This window comes from Neolamprologus brichardi, chromosome 19 (genome assembly GCF_056152115.1).
Source record: "Neolamprologus brichardi isolate AB-2024 chromosome 19, ASM5615211v1, whole genome shotgun sequence".
Taxonomy (NCBI): domain Eukaryota; kingdom Metazoa; phylum Chordata; class Actinopteri; order Cichliformes; family Cichlidae; genus Neolamprologus; species Neolamprologus brichardi.
Window position 1 is genome coordinate 58971 of NC_142122.1, and position 19322 is coordinate 78292.

General features: G+C 47.1%; 2 protein-coding genes and 1 non-coding gene across 4 annotated transcripts; 1 reads left to right on the top strand and 2 right to left on the bottom strand.

The window, feature by feature from the left end:
• Positions 1-744: 744 nt before the first annotated feature.
• Positions 745-5597, bottom strand: dkc1 (dyskeratosis congenita 1, dyskerin). Its single transcript, XM_006800567.3, has 15 exons — positions 5482-5597; positions 4560-4615; positions 4391-4477; positions 3931-4022; positions 3671-3855; positions 3357-3421; positions 3055-3181; positions 2842-2972; positions 2489-2632; positions 2186-2306; positions 1883-2001; positions 1707-1810; positions 1353-1395; positions 1130-1279; positions 745-1026 (listed from the first exon to the last, which is right to left on the bottom strand). Exons 1-15 carry the CDS (start codon positions 5495-5497, stop codon positions 964-966), a joined length of 1503 nt encoding a protein of 500 aa, XP_006800630.2. The 5' UTR covers positions 5498-5597; the 3' UTR covers positions 745-963.
• LOC118454906 (small nucleolar RNA SNORD83) lies at positions 2067-2143 on the bottom strand. Its single transcript, XR_004843942.1, has one exon. It is a non-coding gene; the product is annotated as a small nucleolar RNA SNORD83 (small nucleolar RNA).
• A 6996-nt stretch (positions 5598-12593) lies between the features above and the next one.
• Positions 12594-18169, top strand: rcor1 (REST corepressor 1). Of its 2 annotated transcripts, XM_006800568.3 has the most exons (14): positions 12594-13210; positions 13290-13349; positions 13704-13754; positions 13936-14016; positions 14118-14170; positions 14763-14924; positions 15357-15475; positions 15549-15627; positions 15699-15749; positions 15846-15992; positions 16249-16326; positions 16819-16876; positions 17092-17339; positions 17608-18169. In XM_006800568.3, exons 1-14 carry the CDS (start codon positions 13048-13050, stop codon positions 17650-17652), a joined length of 1395 nt encoding a protein of 464 aa, XP_006800631.1. In that variant the 5' UTR covers positions 12594-13047; the 3' UTR covers positions 17653-18169. The 2 variants fall into 2 exon arrangements, with proteins under 2 accessions (XP_006800631.1, XP_006800632.1); XM_006800569.3 differs by lacking the exon at positions 13704-13754 and having other exon boundaries at positions 12599-13210; positions 17608-18168.
• The last annotated feature ends 1153 nt before the right edge of the window (positions 18170-19322 follow it).

Genomic DNA, 19322 nt, shown 5'->3' on the forward strand with positions numbered 1-19322 from the left:
AGGTCTGCGCTGTGTTTACGTCTCTGTGCAGAATCAGTGTTCCTGCTCTCAGTTACTGTTTTAGCTGTTTGGTGGTTGTTGAAATTCTGTGAGGTTTAACCTGAGATTCTGGCGTTTCAGGCAAAATAAATGTTTATTTAAAAATCGATTCAGGATTTTAATGAATCGATATCACGTTATCCAAGCTAGAATCTATTTTAATCGATAAGTCGATAAACAAAACCCACCGCTAGTCGACAGTATCGAACGCTGCACTGAGGTCTAGCAGGACAAGCACAGAGATGAGTCCACTGTCAGAGGCCAGAAGATCATTTGTAACCTTCACTGAAGCTGTTTCTGTGACGAGCTCTGAAACCTGACTGAAATATTTTTTTCTAAGGGTAAAAATTTTACTTTTGAAGAAAGTCGTTATTAGTCATGTTAAAGGACTGCTCAGCTGAACAGAGCACTGACCGTCAGGCAATGTGATTATTTATTTGGGACTAACACTAAATCAGATTAAAAAGGTCTGAGGAATTAAACTCAGTAAGGGCCAGTTGGATGATAACAGGACTGGTTTGAGCTCAGTCAGGCTTTCAAATGAATCCAAACTGTCTTGATTAATAAGCTGAGGTGGAAAGTTGCTGCCACACCCCCTCCTCTACAATCGTTGTTGCATTTCAGGAGGAAATGTAATGAGATTACAACCAGACCAGCTACAATTTTCTCAACTGTGTCCTGAAGTCACATAATGACATACAAGTATATGATAAAGCTTTTATTTCTGTTCCCAGGTCAAAATTTCAAAAAACAAAAAGCTCAGAACAAAAAACATTTAATCTTAAAAGTACAAACAGGTATTTACAGTTAAAAAAATATTTTTACAAAATAACGTTATGTTCTGCTTGCATGCCGAACTCCCACAACCATCTGCACTCAGGGGTGACGTGGGCTGGGTCTCGCCACCCGTTCACCTGAGATTCCTTACTCTGTGTCACCTTCCTTTTGTTTCTTCTTCTTCTTCTTTTTCTTTGCGCTCTCCACAACCTGCAGGAAGAAGCCATGATGAAAACACGAGTCACACTGTTGAAAAATGCAGACAAGCTTAAAGCGTTTCTTCCTGCTGCAGTTCTGTCACAGACGCACTCACCTGTGCTTCTGGGCCCGTGTCCTCCGCCTCTGCCTCCTCCAGCTTCAGCCTCTTCTCCTTTTTCTTCTTCTTCTTCTCTTTCTTTGCCTCCTCTGCAGACGGTGTGCTGGGTGGCGTTTCACCCTCACTCTCCGTCACCTCCCGCTTCCTCTGCAGATCAGAGCTCAAAGGTCAGCATCAGCTCAGACTACACCTGATTTCAGTGATTACTGTTCGAGTTTACCTTTGTTGAAGCATCGCCCGACTCCCCGGTCGCCTGGGAGACACTGTTTAAAAACAAACCAAAACCGTGAACACTTCCCACTGAACTCAAAGAAGAGTGACAGCTGGGGTGGACATCGTCACATGTTCTCAGGCGAGCTGCAGATCAGCGGGAAGCTGAGTGAAGGAGCTCAGACCCGAGCATTGCTGTCGCAGACTGACTCCCTCGGAGAGCACGCCAGCTCGGCGAGGGATAACTGTCTGCTTCACCTGCCCGACTTTACCTCGCGCTACAGAATCATCCTCAAGTGTTTTTACTGTGTCTGAATAAGAAACGTGCACCTGTCCTCCCCTTGGACCCCGCCCCTGCACGTACCTGTAGTCGACGTACTGGTCTTTCCAGTCGGCCGGCGTGCTGCCGTTGGGCTTGCCGTGTTTGTCGAGCAGTCCCTTCTGAATCATCATCTTCTTCTGACTCGCCTGATTAACAAAAACTCGTTAAACACTCGATCGGGTTATTCGCTCACAGCTGATCAGTGTTGTCAGGCGCACCTTTGGTCCCAGGCCCCATTTGCGGGGATACGTGTCCCTCTCCATGATCACCCTCTTGATCTTTGCCACCACGCCATGGTCACATGTGGATATCACCGCTGTGGTCATCAGCGCCACCGCTGCACAAAAACAAACTGGTCAACGATCCCATCGCTAATCGATAACCTCGATCGAGCAGAGGCGGAGCCATCAGTTATGGGTGATAGATAGCAAGTCACCACGGCCCGAAAGCTGCTGCAGCTACTCAACTCATCACGTGGCTTCACCTGACCAGGACGTGACGCATCACACCACCTAACTCACCTGTGCAGATGGCCTCGCCCTTTGTTGTTATGACAACGATATCCTGGTTCACCTCGATGCCGTCTTCGTACCTGAGCACACCTGGCAGCATGATCTTGGCTCCGTAACAGATGGCGTTCACCTGCAGACAGATGTTTTCAGTGTCACCTGTGCAGGTAAAATTCAGCAGCTCATCAATGACTGTTCATCTCGCTGACAAACAGGTGAAAACGGCGAGCGTCTGCCTGGACTTTCACCAAGCAGGTGACCTCCACTTTAACATTCACAGCTTTCTAAACTGGGAGGATGGCGAGGAAGACTCACGGCGCTGTCCTTCATCACGAGGCGTTTGTGTGACACGAGCAGCTTCTCGAGCGGGAAGATGACTCGGCGCAGGTACGACTCGTCTTTGTTGTGGTCGAACTGCCACTGAGCGTCCAGCACGTCGTGCATCGTCACCAAATTGTCCTGAAACAGAGATCCGGTGAGTGATGTCATCATTAAGTGCTGCGATGTCATGTCGGCGATACTCGGGTTCGGGGTTTGGACACGCCATGTCCGCCACCTCTCCATCGCCGTCTCTGTGTCAAAGTTCCATTGACAGACCTGCACTGAGCAGCGGGCCTGGACTCAACACTTTGAAACCACAGTGACATCACACAGGAAGTGACGCTCACCTTCTCTCCCAGGACCCCTGACCGGACCCTCCTCAGTTCCTGCATCTGGCCTCCAACGCCGAGCATCAGCCCCAGGTGGACGCACAGCGTGCGAATGTATGTCCCCGCCTCACAGCTCACCCAGAATATACCTGCAGCAAAGACGTGACCTGTGACATCACTGCGCCCCCACACAGGTGAAGCGATTAAACGCCAAATGAACGTCTCGCTCACCAAGCCTCCTCTCGGGGTCGTACTCAATGAGTTTGCTCTCGTAAATCGTTCGAACTCTCAGCTGACGTTTGACGGCGGCGATCAGTGGCGGCCGCTGGAACAGAGCGCCCGTCAGCGTCTCCAGCCCCTGCAGATATAATCCCAGTCAGTGGAGGTCACATGACTGGCAGCCAGCCAATAAGAGCTTCAGGAAAACTATTAGGATGTTTTTAATCAAAAAGGAGATTTCTAATGATCGATAAGCACGCTAATTAATACTCGAGCGGATCGATGAGCGAGCGCTTGGCGGCAGGAAGTCTTACCCGGGCCAGAACGTGCTCGCTCTCGATGGCGTTGTGCAGCCGAACTATTCCCACGTACTCTTTACCTGCAATAAACACAGAGAGCAGTGAGGCGGCGGCAGTTTACTGGGCCCACGCCTTGGCGAGGGGCAAAGACAGCGAGCCGGACTACATCAGAGGTGAACCACTTCCTGTCAGCTGATCATAAACTGGTCACAGCAATTGATCGCTGCAAAGGTGTGACCTGCCACACGTGAACCAATCAGCTGTCAGATCAATGGCATCACAATGATCACCTCCAACAGTCGACAGGAACAGGAAGTGGCGATCATTACCTGCACTTTGTTGGGACTTGACCAACCGGGTGGCTCGGTCAATGCAGACGATAAGGCAGCCCGTGACCTTCGGGTCGAGCGTGCCGCTGTGACCCGTCTTCTCGACTCGAAGGATCCGCCGGATCCACGCCACGACCTCGTGGGATGATGGGTTGGCTGGTTTGTCAAGGTTAATGAAGCCTGACCTGACAGGAAACGGCACGTAGAATCAGAGGGGCACTGGGGTGGCGTATCGGTGAGGTGTGTCGGCGGGGCGGTACCTGACATAGTCGTGGATGTTCCTCTTCAGTGGGTTGCTGCCGTTCGGTAACGGCGTGTAGTGCGCCGTCCGGATATTCAGCTTATCAAAGTTCTGCAGATAAAAAACACACAAACCTAACTTTGGCGTCAGAACGTCACTTCCTGTTTGAAGAGCAACACAGCACACTGTCAGGCTCTTGGATATGGGTTGCAGTGTCATATGATCAGAACAGGAAGTCGTCTTGGCAGCGGTCGAGTTGCGCCGTTCTCTTGGCGAGGTTCCGTCTGTCGTCCAGCAGAACGCCGGGACGCTGCCAGGACCCCGACCGAGAGGCTCCGCCCCCAGAACGGGAGCAGAAGCACCGACTGCGACTCAAAGGCAGCACTCAGCGAATGGATAAACAGGTTCATCACATCACACGACCATGACTTGACAGGAAGTAGTAAGGTGACAATAACAGGCAGACTCAGGTGACCTACCTTTAGCAGCAGCGGCCATTGCGACGTGTCCAATGAGGCGACTTTGGACTCTGGGCGGATGAAGAAGTCCCCGCTCTGCTGGACTTCCTGAACAACAAAAACAAGAAGTTTGTTCACACACTCCACAGTGCCAGGCGCTGAAACAGCAACCTCTGACCTTCTGACTCACCCCAAGATCTTCTTCACTGACTTTCTTCACTTTCTTCTTCTTCTTCACTGACGTTGCTGAAAAACCAACAAACCTGATGTCAGGGTGACAATGAGCATGCGCAGTGTGCAGGCAGACTTGCTTCTGTCTTTGACCTTTAAGATGATCTAACACAAAATCATCTGGTGCCAAAATGGTGACGACACGAACTGTAATTATTTCACAGGTTATATCGGCTCATTCTTCTCTCCCTCGTGCGCAGCTGCACAACCACGTGGCCTCCCTGCCACACGTGGTTGTTAGCATGAAGTGGCTAATACACCGAGCTAACAGGCCTTGCTCAATTGCTCAACTTATCAGTAATCCGGCGATTAATAATCAGGATGTTTAACGCGGCCGCAGATCGATGCAGTGAACTGGACCCGATCGTAATAATCAATCAGTGATCGAGCCCAGCTGAGACTGACTGAAACTGATTCAAACCCAGCTCAGTCGGCACCGAGACCTCCCAGCAGCTCAACCAAACCTGCAGATCGATTAAAATCCGCGGATTGATCCGATCCAGCTCACTGATCAGATCCTACCAACACATGATCCACCTGAACAGGTAAACTCAGTTTGCGCTTGCACACGTGCTGCACACACGCCGCTTGCACACACGCAGACACACACTGTCACGTGTACCTGAGCTCGAACCGGTCCCAGATCATCCGAACCTTAAACCCAACAAACAGACTCAGAACATTTACGATCAAAAGGCGGATTTTTCTGGAAAACGTGTTTTCCGCTTTTTAAACGCAGTTCTGCTCAGTCGAAGAGGCTGCGCGTAGCGAGCGGATGTGCGCAGGCGCGGAGGTTCTGGTTCTGTCCGGTCTCTTACGTGAATTTGATTCTGATTAAAACTAAAAGCTGAAAGTTTGGAGGAGACGAGCCTCGTGCTCACCTTCTGTGTCCGCCATCTTCCGTCGACTGAGCGCGCTCCGCGACCCCTTCCTCCTCTTCTCCCCCTGCTCCTTCTTCTTCTTTGGTGTTGGCAGAAGCGGAGGGGTTTACCGCCACCTCGTGGTGTGGAGATCACCAAACGTGTCTTTCATTCCTGCTTCTTCCAGATTTCAGGAACAGGATCGACCTGAAGGTCAAAGTTCAGACCGAGTGACTCCCACTGTGACTCCTCCTCAGTGTTACTCCAAGTGGACATGTGAGTGAGGCTCCTCCTGTGTGACCAAACTAGGGGTGGGTTTAAAAAATCGATTTCCCGATTCAAATCGAATTTAGTTTGAATAACGCAATACCGATTCATTAAATCCTGAATCAATTTTTAAAATATAAATGTACAGAGCGTGGATCGTTCACCCGACAACACGGACACGCTGTCGGGGCTCTGCATCACTTCAGCAGGTAATGTTCATACGTGGATCAGAGTTTTCTTCAGTTTTTGATCTACTTTTTATTAAGTTTTTCCTTTTTCTACATATAAACAAAAGGAGAAGAGAAGGATTACATTTGTTCTTCCTGACCTTTGGTGTCCAGGTGACTTCATCTGTGTTTAGGGCCAAGCAGAGGAAGAGGAGCAGGTAATCAATCAATCAATCAATCAATCAATCTTTATTTATAAAGCACTTTTCATACAAAGATGTAGCACAAAGTGCTTTACATGGTTAAAAGCAGCCCACCCCACCCCGCCCTCCAACTCAGTCCCCACACTCTCATTAACATAAACGATCATGGATACATACACCCGCTTCAGTTTTGTCCTGGTTAAGCTGTAAAAAGTTTTCTGCCATCCAAGATCTTATATCTAGAATACAGTTAAAAAGGGCATCCATTGGTCTGGTGTCATCAGGAGACACGGAGATGTACAGCTGAGTGTCATCAGCGTAACTGTGGAAGTTCACTCCATGCCTCCTGATGACACCGCCGAGAGGGAGCATATACAAATTAAAAAGTACAGGGCCTAAAACTGACCCCTGAGGCACACCACATGTCATTCTATGGATCTTAGAGGAGCATGTATCCATACTCACCATAAAAGTTCTGTCTGAGAGACAGGAAGTGAACCAGTTGTGTACAGCACCAGAGAGGCCCACCATGTGTTTCAGTCTGTTTAAAAGAATAGCGTGGTCTACTGTATCAGGCTGCGCTTAGATCCAGCAGCACCAGGACTGAGAGCTTTTGGGAGTCCCAGTTACATCTAAGATCATTTAAAACCTTTAGGAGAGCAGCCTCTGTGCTGTGGTTCACCCTAAATCCAGACTGGAATATCTCCAGGATCTGTCCATCATTCAGAAAATCATTAATCTGAGTAAAAACACGTTTTTCTAAAGTTTTACTTAAAAATGGTAAGTTGGATACAGGTCTGTAGTTAAATCATTACAATCCAAATTGCTCTTCTTCAGAAGGGGCCTTACCACCACCGTTTTAAAGGCAGCAGGGAAGACACCCAACTGAAGAGAGCAATTCATCATGTATAAAAGCTCAGCTTCAAAAAATCCATAAAGTGTTTAAAAAGTGAAGAGGGGATAAAATATCAGATCTGATGGCGCTGACTTTTCCCCTGAAGTGGTCTGCAAACTGCTCACAGAGCGAGTCTGTGGAGCTGTTAAAATCAGGGTTAAATAAATGATCTATGGTGGAAAAGAGGACCTCGGGATTATTTTTGTTATTACTGATTATTTTGGCAAAGTATGAATTTCTTGAATTCCTTAGTGTATTATTGTACATTTTAAGTTGCAAAATATTTGATGGTTGGTTGCATTTTTATTTTTCCTCCATCTCCTTTCTGCTGCTCTGCAATTTCTTTTGAGTGTTTTGACTTCTCTGTTTCTCCAGGGTGATGCATGTTTTACGTTAATCTTTTTGGTGTTGAGTGGAGCAACGGAGTCAAGGCTTTTCTTCAGTTTGCTGATGAAAATGAAGACCCAAATGCAGACACCTTTATTATGGTGGAACTGAAGAATAAACAAAAGCAAAGAGCGACTACACAGAGCTAACAAAACCTAAACTGGGAATGGTAAATGGCCTGTATTTGTATAGCGCTTTACTAGTCCCTAAGGACCCCAAAGCGCTTTACATATCCAGTCATTCACACATTCACACACTGGTGATGACAGCTACATTGTAGCCACAGCCACCCTGGGGCGCACTGACAGAGGCGAGGCTGCCGGACACTGGTGCCACCGGGCCCTCTGACCACCACCAGTAGGCAACGGGTGAAGTGTCTTGCCCAAGGACACAACGACCGAGACTGTCCAAGCCGGGGCTCGAACCGGCAACCTTCCGATTACAAGGCGAACTCCCAACTCTTGAGCCACGATCGCCCAGGAAGACTAAACACTACATGAAACTCGAAAACTTGGAACAAGGAACAAGTGGCATTGACGTGCTGTGTGTTTGTTTCTTCCGGTTTGCGTTCACACACAAGGAGCAGATCTTTTTGTAGACAACGTAGTTTTTTAATGGTTCTTGTGCTTGGAGACTGTGAGCAGCCACGCTCCTGTTATTTACACCAGGGATGTGCCGTTCGGTCTCCGTAGCTCTGTGGTGCTGCATGTCACTGAGCGGTCTGATGTTCCCTGTGAGCTGAGGAGGAAGAGTCGCAGATCCTGCATCAGCAAACCGAAGGAGAAGGGACAGACCCGTCACTGAGCTGCTAGCTGTTAGAGTGAGGCCGTATTATCTACCACATGCTGTTTGTATGTCCGACCCTCTGCTAAATGCAGCAACAGCCTGCGATGTTACCTGTTACCAGCAGACTCCAAACACAGCATCCTCAGGCCTTTTCCAATCTGCCGATTTGAATTATATCTCTTAGTCCTGTACTCTGCTCACCTTCACCCAACACATTACCTACCACACCAGAGACTCTGGGGGGCTCAGATCACAGCTTGGTTCATCTTGAGCCTGTGGGTAAACCAGAGATGGTCTGAGGGACTGCTTCAGCTCCACTGTCTGGGGAGATCTCTGTGCTCCTCATGGGAGGACACTGACAGCATCACAAACAACATTAAGTTCTGTGTGGACAACACTGCGCCCTCTTGAAGGTACGGTGCTTCTTTTTTTAAACTTTAATAATCTCACAATGAAACTGTTACTCGGGTGCAGACCAGCTGAATTCAGAATAAAAGTCACAAGTTTGTTTACAATCACATTGGGTTCAAAGGTGAAAGTGTATATGTATGGGGCTGGGATTTCCAGGGATGGAAGGGGAACAGCTCCAAAACACACTACACACATCCGCTCCTCACGCTCCACTTTCACAGTCCTCTTCGACACCTCACTGCCAGACTCAGGAAACAGGAACGGATCCAGGAGGACAAGGAAACGCAGTTAGAACAGACTAGTACTTCACACTGGAACCAGCGGCTAACCAGGCTGTACTGACAAGAGTTACTCAACAATCCAGCCAAGAAGTCCACTGAACCACCATGTTAAATAGTGGCTCAGGCAATCAGGCAGATCTGTGGCAGATGGGTGATTAAACCAGGTGCGTGGGCCAAGGTTGTGGGTGGCTGACACTCTTCCTCATTGCTTTCGTTTTAGTCATCCACTGCTGTGTTTGGCCCCGGAGTGTCCTCAGGGAGAGAGGAAATTAGGACAGGAGGCTTAATGGAAGGCCTCTGTCCTATCACCTCATCCATGAGGGCAAGGGTTACCCTAACCCTAACCCAGCAGTGGGCTTCCCACTGACCCCTCTCCTGAGCCTGGATACTTGCAATCCTAAAGGCAGAGGAAATCAAAAATGACAGCAGGCAAGTAAAAACACCACAACTCTTAGTAATTGCACATTTATTAACCTGTGTTCTTATGAATTATCTTCTTGATAACACACATACATACTTTGTTTGTTTGTTTTTTTAAGTTGTCCCATTTCTTTCTGGCCTGCAAGGGGTTCTTTTCCCCTTCTCCAGAATTCTTCTCCAGAATTTTCCTGTCACACACAACAAATAAGATAAGAGTGGAAACCATGGCAACTATGTTGATCCCTAAATCCTATTTATTATAGAGCCTAAACGGCTCTATTTATTATAGAGCCGTTTGGTATTTGTTCCCTAAAACATATCACCAAAAGGTTAATTTGCAAAAATCAAAATTAGCTGTATGTAAGCAGCAAAACCTAAAAAAACTGTGAGACCCACCATACAAGCTGGTTTAGGGTTATTTTGATTTAAAAAAAAAGTGTCTATGCAGATGCCCAAAGCTTAAAAACACAACACTATAACAATTTAACTTTTGTACCACCAGATTTTCAGATACTTACATTTGAAAGTGTTTTCCTCTCCCACTTCGACCACCATTGCTATCAGAAAAAAAATTCCTCTAGGTCCTAAGGTCCCGTGGTCCTATGGTAGGACACGAAGGATACACCGGACCCATCCTTCAAATTCGGGGAAATGAAGAAGGCATTTGTCGCCACATTTGAAGGACTCTTCGAATTTGGACAGCCTTCGTCGCGTCGCTGTGACGTCATTGTCTACAAATATGGCATTTGAAGCATCCTTCCCCTGAATTTGGACACAGCCACTATGTGGCCTGAAGTCAGCCAAGGAGGCACGGAGGCCATGACAGAAACATAGTCTCATATTTAATTATTCTAAACTAAGTTTCAGCTTTCCATGACTTTCTGTTGTAGTTACATTACTGATATAATCAATATCAAAGGTATTTATTGTTCAGCCACAAGTGCAGTCTCTAGATCAAACAACACATTTGTTGGTATGCTGTAATATTTAAAGGATGGCTTGTTTCCAGTCCAGGCGTTACAGCCTGAATGATCTAGGTGATCCATAGTGGGCACTGCACCCTTTTCTGCCTTTTCTGGCTGAGGACCACAGATTTGGAGGTGGTGATTCTCATTCCCGCCGCTGCACACTCAGCTGTGAACTGCTGTGAGAGCTGGAGGGCACCACCTGATGGCTGACCAAGCCTGTAAGGACCCCTCTTCAGCTTGATGATGATTACCACCATGACAGGCACCAACCATCTCGCAGCCTGCCAGGTCTGTCCAACTCACCACCAGGTGGTGATTAGTTAAGAACTCAGCTATCAACTCAGGTGAGTATCTCTCAACCTCATGCATGGCTCAGGCTCCCCCCCCCCCCCCGGAGAGGTGACATTCAACGCCCTGTTTGTGAGTCTCGATAGTTCTGAGCACCACCTGACACACAATAATGTCATCAAAGCATATTTTTAAAAGGGGCTCTGCAAACATGGCCACTAACTTTTCATTCTGATGATCTGCAGAATAATTTGGGCAGCAAAGAAAATTTCACTGTCCAAAAACTTGCAGGCTTCACTATAGACTGTGCAGTCAGTTTGTGGGATATTTGAATAAATGCAGAGCAAACTGTGGTTGTTTGTATTTACTTACACAAAATGAGATAAAACAAAATAAAATGACCATTTCATCTGGTGCTATTGACATTTTCAGGCCATTTGTATGACCTCAGATGCCGTCTCGCAATCCAGTTCTTTGTTTTGTCTAAAAACAAAAACCAAATCAAAAATTGATGAACTAGTTAATCATTTTAGTTATACTTATATCCACACCTGGGTGACTAATTTGTATGTTTTATATATAAAACTCCAAAAGTAACATAAAGAGAATCCAAACACTCGAGTAAAGCAGGCGACCTGTGAGTTGTAAGCTACCTAACCCTAAGTACAGTATAGAGTAAATGTACTTAGTTACATTCAACCACGGAAAAGCAACATTTCCAGCTTACTAAGTTTTTCTGATTTAAGACAAATCAAATAAATTGAGTTGAACAGCTTTTTGAATGAATAGTACTGGTAACTTACTTCAGTCTACTTAATATTTGTTAATTAAGTACAATATTAGATTTTACAGTGTACAATAATATTGAGAAAAACCCAACAATCATATGACCCCCTATGAGCAGCACTTTGGTGACAGTGGGAAGGAAAAACTCCCTTTTAACAGGAAGAAACCTCCAGCAGAACCAGACTCAGGGAGGGGCGGCCATCTGCTGCGACCCAGCAGCCTACGTCTATTGCAGCATAACTAAGGGAGGATTCAGGGTCACCTGGTCCAGCCCCAACTATATACTTTAGCAAAAAGGAAAGTTTGAAGCCTAATCTTGAAAGTAGAGATAGTGTCTGTCTCCTGAATCCAAACTGGAAGCTGGTTCCACAGAAGAGGGGCCTGGAGACGGGTTAATGTAGGAGGCAGGGAACCATGTTCCAGAGAGGAGGCAGTTATTATTAAATATTTAAAAAATAATAATTAAAAAAAAAAAACTCAATAGGAAACCCATCAGGGCCTGGAGCCTCATGACTTTCCATGGATTTAATTCAAAGGAAAATGTGCTCTAGACTGAGAGGTGCATCAAGCCTATGAAGGATATGAAGATTTTGAAGGAAAGTCATTCTGACAATGATTTAGACTGATAAAGAGAAGAGTAAACATGTCTACAAATATTTTAATAGCTACTGGTTTAAAAACGAGATTGCCAGAGGAATCAATACTTTGAAAAATTAATCGAGACTGAGGTTTCAGTTGGTGCACTTTTAGCTTGGTTTCTCACCATAATCACAATAATAAACAGCACAGGAAGGTGATATCACACCATCGAGCAGCTCTGACTGAAGGTTTTATCGTTGTTTCATTGACCTCTCTGATGGCTTTTTTGACATTTCTTGAATCAACATCGTGAATTTGAGTTTAAAATTAACTGAGTTTGTTTTTGTGTCACGATGAACCGAGAAAGAAAGGATTCCAAGATAAACTTTGACAGATTCCCGTGATAATGAATAAGAAACTGTTACGGATTAAAAAAAATCAATTGGATTAAAGCAGTGAAGGGATTAAATTGACGATCCGAAAGATCAAGTGGATTGAATCTCCGTGGTAACGAGTTTAATTATCCCACGGGATATTATTGATCAATCTGTGATTTGCTGTGAATGTTTAATTAAAACATCTGACTGATTGCAGGGTGTTTGCCTAAATCGACCGCGATCATTAAAAACTGATCAATACTGCCCAGAGTACTGCTCGGTGATCTTTCGGTTATGGGTCAGCTGTGCAGAATATTGATCAGTGATCAGGGCTGTTCCGGATGTCCTGTGATGGCAGCTCTCTCTCTCTCTCTTTCTCACACACACACAGACACACCGAGCCGCCTGCACGCGCCTCTCTGATCGCTCTCTTTGGTTTGTATCAGCTGATCGGAGCGGGTTCGGCTCTGGGTCCGGCTCCGGGACGGGATCCCTGTACGGTTCCGATCTAATCCGGCTTCGTCTGGTTTGGGCTCTTTGTTCCGGAACTTTTCGGACTCTTCGGTGAGCTGTTAGCCGTTAGCCTCTCCTAGCTGCAGCGGATCGATTCTTTCCTCGGAACCTTCCACAGCACAGTTCCTGTTTCAACCCGAACCGTTCCTCGGCTGCCCGGCCCGGACTCTCGCTCTGCTCCGGGCCGACAGGCGGCTCGGTTCGGTTATTGGAGCGGCTGAGCTATCAAGCTAACAGTTAGCCTGAGCTAGCTGCTAGTATGCCCGCGATGCTGGAGAGGAACCCAGAGGCTTCGGGCAAGAGGAGAGGCCGAGCCCCGGGAGGAGGGCCCGTCGGCGGGAAGAGTCTGTCCGGTAATGGAACCAGTACCAACAGCTGCTGGGAAGAAGGAAGTTCAGGCTCGAGCAGCGACGACGAGCATGGTGGGTAGCCTCGATCATCGCCGCCGCTGCTGAGACTAATCTGAGTACTGTACTGAGTACTGTGTGTGTGTGCGCGCAGGTGGAGGAGGGATGCGGGTCGGACCGCAGTACCAGGCCGTGGTTCCCGACTTTGACCCGGGTAAGATTGCAGCTGGCTCGGGAGCCTCGCAGCGGAGTAGTAGCCTCGAACAATACCAGCTGTAAAGTTCGCGGCGCTGGTTCCGGTCCCCGCGTGCCGGTTCCACCTCCACATGTGTGTGTCCGGCTCTGGTTCTGGGTTCGTTTGTGTTTCAGGAGCTTTTGTTTCCTTAGCAGAAGCAGCTCGAGGCTCCTCCTCACAGTCAGAACATTCAACTTTAGTCACAAACTTCACACACCGACAATATTGAATAATCAGATAACAGTCATCAATAATCGCTGCAGAATCTGACCAGATTCCTGAAAACTGGTCAGAGTAACAGCTCTGAGTTAAACTTCATGTTGATCCTCACAGTGATGCTGAGTCTGAACCCTTCTTCACACAACCACCTGAAAAGTCGTACAGGTGAGCAGAAGGAGCTGCTCCATTTTCAAAATTAGTTTATTGATCAACTTCTGATCAGCTCCAGCGTTCTACCAGCACCGTTACAGCATTAATCCCTCATCGAGTTATTGAACATGAGTCTCTGATGTGAGAACCTTTCTAATTAATTAATAATCTCATTAACGTGTGTGTGTGATTCCAGATGTAGCCCGGGCGGCTCATCTCCGGGAGAACCTGGGGATGTTGGTTTGGATCCCCAACAGCTGCCTGAACCAAACACAGTGTAAGAAATGGCTCATTGACCTGAGAACATGGCGCACTGATGCGAGTCTGATGGCGTTTTGTGGGTGTTTTCTTTTGTTTAGTTTTTTTTCTCTGTTGCAGTGGACGAGTACATCGCCATCGCCAAAGAGAAGCATGGCTACAACATGGAGCAGGTAATTGTTCACAACTTGGTCACTTTTTTATTTTAAATATTTAGACATTGGTTCACGCTGCCATCCTCAGTCAGTAACAGGTGTACTTATGAACAGTGTTATTTTGGAGGTTCAGTCGCTGCTAATCGTGTGGTGCTGCCCCTTTCTCTCTCCTGTTTGGCTTCCTTCTCCACGTTGGACTGCAGCTGGTGAGGGGCTTGGAGAAAAAAACATAAATTACATCTTTAACAGGGCGCCTGCTTTAGCAGCGAACATGTGACTATCTGAGCATGTGCACAAACAGATGTCACACTCAGTGACCCGAGTGTCGGATCTGCTTTTTCTTTGTTGATTCAAAGTGCTCTGCAGAACTTCACGTTCAGGATGGTAAAATAAAATTCAAGTTCTCTCAGGAATATCAGACAGGTGGACCTGAAGTTCCTCTCCCTGTGTTTTTAAACTCACTGCCTTCACGCCACCATCACATGTTCAGCTGTTAGAGGGCCTGAACACACAGGAAGTGCTCAGCGTTTGCAGGGACCGTACAGATCATCACGCCAAATGTCCTTCAGTATTTACAATGTCCACATTTTACCTGTCTCACCTGTCACAGGCGCTGGGCATGCTCTTCTGGCACAAACACAACATCGAGAAGTCTCTAGCCGACCTGCCAAACTTCACTCCGTTCCCCGATGAGTGGACGGTGGAGGACCGCGTGTTGTTCGAGCAGGCCTTCAGCTTCCACGGGAAGAGCTTCCACCGCATTCAGCAGATGGTACCAGTGTTCCCAGTCCTAGTCTCTTTCTGTGACCAGTGCTCCCAGTCCTAGTCTCCCTCTTTGACCAGTGCTACCAGTCCTAGTCTCCCTCTTTGACCAGTGCTCCCAGTCCTAGTCTCTTTCTGTGACCAGTGCTCCCAGTCCTAGTCTCCCTCTTTGACCAGTGCTCCCAGTCCTAGTCTCTCTCTGTGACCAGTGCTCCCAGTCCTAGTCTCTCTCTGTGACCAGTGCTCCCAGTCCTAGTCTCTCTCTGTGACCAGTGCTCCCAGTCCTAGTCTCTCTCTGTGACCAGTGCTCCCAGTCCTAGTCTCTTTCTGTGACCAGTGCTCCCAGTCCTAGTCTCTCTCTGTGACCAGTGCTCCCAGTCCTAGTCTCTTTCTGTGACCAGTGCTCCCAGTTTGACCAGTAGCTCCTTGTGTCTGTCTGTAGTTACCTGATAAGTCGATGCCCAGCCTGGTTCGGTTTTATTACTCCTGGAAGAAGAGTCGCAGTAAAACCAGCCTGATGGACCGCCAGACTCGGAAACACAAACGAGAGCGAGACGACAGGTGAGCAGATACCTGCGCAGGTGTGGGTGCTACCCGATTGGCCGATGAGTGTAAATATAAATGTCTGTTTCAGTGACGATGAAGTCGAGGACGGTAATGGAAATCCTCCGAGTGACCCTGAGTTGGACGTAAATAAAGAAGACAAGAAGGAGGTACGAAGTTCAGTGTTTACTTGTTTGTTTACCTGTTTGTTGCTGTTGTTTACCTGTGTGACTCTTTTCAGGTGAGCTCAGGTTCAGAGAGGTCAGAGGTGAAACCAGTTTCTGGTCTGAAGGTAAGAACACCTTAGCAACCCTCAGACCGTAGCCTATATGTTCGTACCTGTCTGTTAGACAGGTGACGGCGGCTGCCTCTCTCTGTTCACCTGCAGACAGGTGGGAAGGCGTCCCAGCGGATGAAGAAGCGCCCCCCCAGAGGAATGTTTCTGAACCATCAGGACGTTGTTTCTCTGTCGTCCTCAACGCCTCAGGGACTCATCAGACAGCTCGACTCGCAGCTCGTCTCCATCAAGAGACAGGTGAGTCCGTTGTCACGGAAACGCTAGAACGGGGAGGTGCAACCATCACCAGAAATCTACAGTGGGACTGAAAATAGTCAGAGGGCTGGTCAGGTAACGGCGTTTATCACCGATACAAACAAACCTAACCTAAACAAAAGGTCACCTGTACGAGCTGCAACAGGTAAACAGTTTCACGCCTGATCATCGGCACAGCGTGGACACCTGCACTCACCTTGATCACGTTCCTGTGTCTGAGCCTCAACCTCTGTTTCAGATTCAGACCATCAAACAGACCAACAGCGTGCTGAAGGAGAAGCTCAGCTCGGGGCTGGACGAGTTCAGGCTGCCCGAGGTAACCGCGGCAACGCGATAACACAGCAACATGGCAGCGCAATACAGCAACGCAGTACAGTAACACATAACTGCAATACAGCAACGCAGTACAGTAGCACATAACTGCAATATAGAAATACACAAATGCAGTTCAAAAACACACAAATGCAGTACAGCAACGCAGTACAGTAGCACACAAACACAATATAGAAAAACACAAATGCAGTTCAAAAACACACAAACACAGTACAGCACAGTGAGTGTATCCTCACTGATTTTTCTCTGTGATTTCGATGATCGATTCAAATCACTTTATTCAAACTAAAATGGATTTTTAAGCACTGACAGCAACAGTAATGCAGCTTTCTGGGTGAGCTGGGTCAGAGATGTCAGGCTACACCGTGGTGCTTATTAACTTTCTGTGATACTCTGGGCTCTCTGCTTCGTGCACGCTCGCTGAGCACGCTCTTTCAGTGGTGGTTCTGGATGCTAACGTTTCTTTATGTTTCAGGTGAACCAGAAGTTCAATAACCGTTGGACCACAGAGGAGCAGCTGCTCGCCGTCCAAGGTAACACCTGAAACAGGTCACCTGACAGATGTTCTCATCTTTTTAAAGCATCTGTTTATCAGCGTCAGGGTTGATTGATCAGACATGTAAAATCGTAACTGGATAACCTATCGAGGTGCGGACATGTGAACTCGAGCCTTCTATGAAGGCTGCTGTCAGACTTCTCAGTCAGTGATTGGTCGATGACTGTCTCCCTCCCGTCCAATCCTACACAGCCATCAGGAAGTATGGGCGAGACTTCCAAGCCATCTCAGATGTGATTGGTAACAAGTCGGTGGTGCAGGTGAAGAACTTCCTAGTAAACTACAGACGCAGGTTTAACCTGGACGAGGTGCTGCAGGAGTGGGAGGCGGAGCACGGCATGGAGGTGGGGGCAGGAGCGAGCGAGGACGACAGGATGGAGGAAAAGATGGAGGTGTGTCCCACTGAGGAGGATGAGGTCATCGCCAAGCAGACCAAGGAGGTGAGGACACAAATCCCAGCATGCTTGGCAGCACACATACCTGTCTGGGTCATGTGACCTCCGTTTTGTACGGTTCCCGTGTCAGCTCATGCTACTCATGTGACTGATTTTGGTCTCAGTGGATGGGATGATTTTAGAGGCATTGAGGAAGTTGTACTTTATTTCACAGTACTAATGAGACTGCATGACTCAAATTACATACACCTGGCCACATCTGCACTCACCTGCTCAGGTGGGACAGTCTCACTGTGTTTTTCTTCTCCTACAGGATTCGTCCTCTCCACTGAATGCCAACAAGCCTTTGGCCTCCTGAGACCTTCTGGCCCCTCCTCTTTAGATTCAGGGCTCTGCCCCTCCAGTTTCAGGCCCCGCCCCACAGGCTTTATAATGTAATTTTTTTATTGTATAATGTGTTTCTCTTTAATTTTCTCCGTTTTTAGATCAGGTGTGGGGTTTGTTTTATTAACCTGTCATTTACTGCTCGCTCTGGACCAATCAGACCCGTCAGTCCAAATGGGCGGAGCTTTTGTTCCTTATTTTCTGCTTTTCATGCTTTTTTGGGTTGTTTTTTGCTTTTATTACTTCCTGTTTGGTGTGTTGGGGATAGGGTGTCAGACTGAAGCAGCCATGTTGGATGACCTTGTTCAGGAAGGAGGTGTGTCCTAACCTGATGGGATCTTTTTTGTTTTTTTTTTCTATTATTTTAGGACTTTTTAGAAGAAAGACAATAAAACCAAAGTTGATCAGTAAAGTAATTTGTATGTTTTCTTCTTTGAGACCAAACTGAGTCCTCAGGTGATTTAAGAGAAGTGGCGCCCCCTGCTGTCTGCTTGTGTGCTACAGAGACAGACTGACCAGCTGTGTCTACTGATGGAAAATGAGCCAAATAGAAACGAGTCACCATAATAAGTCACAGCAGTCTCCTCAGACAGTGGAAACACTGAGGTTTCTTTTCATTATTATTGTAACAGCAGATCATCTCAGGATGCAGAGTTAATTTTCATTAATCTGCAGCATTATAAATGATAAAATAATCTCAGGATTTAAATCGGCATGTGTGCCTGAGCCGGTCTGATCTGCAGCGCAGTGGGGCATTTTCCTTTTCTTGGTTCAGGCTGCTGCTCTTAAAGCTCACATGGAAATTAAAATAAACACTGCAGCTTTTGTACTGCGTTGCTGTATTGCGGTTATGTGTTACTGTACTCACACTTTGCAAAACTCTGTGATGGGCCAGTTCTGGTCCCTGGGCCTTGTGTTCAATGTTCCCTCTAAGCGGCGCGCGTGCGCAATTGCGCACTGCTGGCACGGTGTCTGCGCACAGAAAATCTGTGCTGCGCACAAAAAAATAAATCTAACCTGAATTGAAATTAAAATTAATATGTTATCAACTCTGTTCTTCAGTGTGAGTCAGTGACTGGCTGCTCCCGTATGGAATCAGAACGACGCCACCTTATCCCAAAGTCCAGCCAATAATGCGATTCACATTCGTATACGCAGCTAATCAATGTGGTTGACAGGCTATGACAGCGTCCTTATGTGCCGACACCGGTGTTTTAGCAAAGCGGCTGATGTGGCGTGAAGCCACGTTAATGACAACGTGTACAACCATTGGAGACGTGAGCAGGACAGACGAACAACTGACGGGAAAAGTGTGGACTTTACACCAGTTTTTAAATCGTGTTGATCGGCCACGTAAAACCAGAGTTATGATAAAAATATCTGCAATGTTTGTTTTTCTTCCTGAATACTGTCGTTGTTTATATTTACTAGGAAGAAACGGTAAAAACAGCGTTTTATGAGGAAAACGCTCGAAAGCCTGTGAGCAAAAATAACACCAACCCCCCCCCCCCCCCTATTGGTGGAAAAATGTATCAAGTCGACCAATCAAAACATGGCATTTAGTTGTTTAGGAAGGGGGAAGTTTTAGGAGTGACGGCGGTGTTTTGAAATGTGAGAGATTTGCCACGTTTAGCGCAAATCTAG

Coding starts and splice junctions, on each gene's coding strand:
- dkc1 (XM_006800567.3), bottom strand. Junction 4,023..4,390: donor AATGGCCGCTGCTGCTAAAG/GTAGGTCACCTG, acceptor TTTTATCTGCAG/AACTTTGATAAGCTGAATAT. Junction 2,307..2,488: donor TCGTGATGAAGGACAGCGCC/GTGAGTCTTCCT, acceptor ATCTGTCTGCAG/GTGAACGCCATCTGTTACGG.
- rcor1 (XM_006800568.3), top strand. CDS start 13,048: ATGCCCGCGATGCTGGAGAGGAACCCAGAGGCTTCGGGCAAGAGGAGA. Junction 14,171..14,762: donor ATGGCTACAACATGGAGCAG/GTAATTGTTCAC, acceptor CACCTGTCACAG/GCGCTGGGCATGCTCTTCTG. Junction 16,327..16,818: donor ACGAGTTCAGGCTGCCCGAG/GTAACCGCGGCA, acceptor TTTATGTTTCAG/GTGAACCAGAAGTTCAATAA.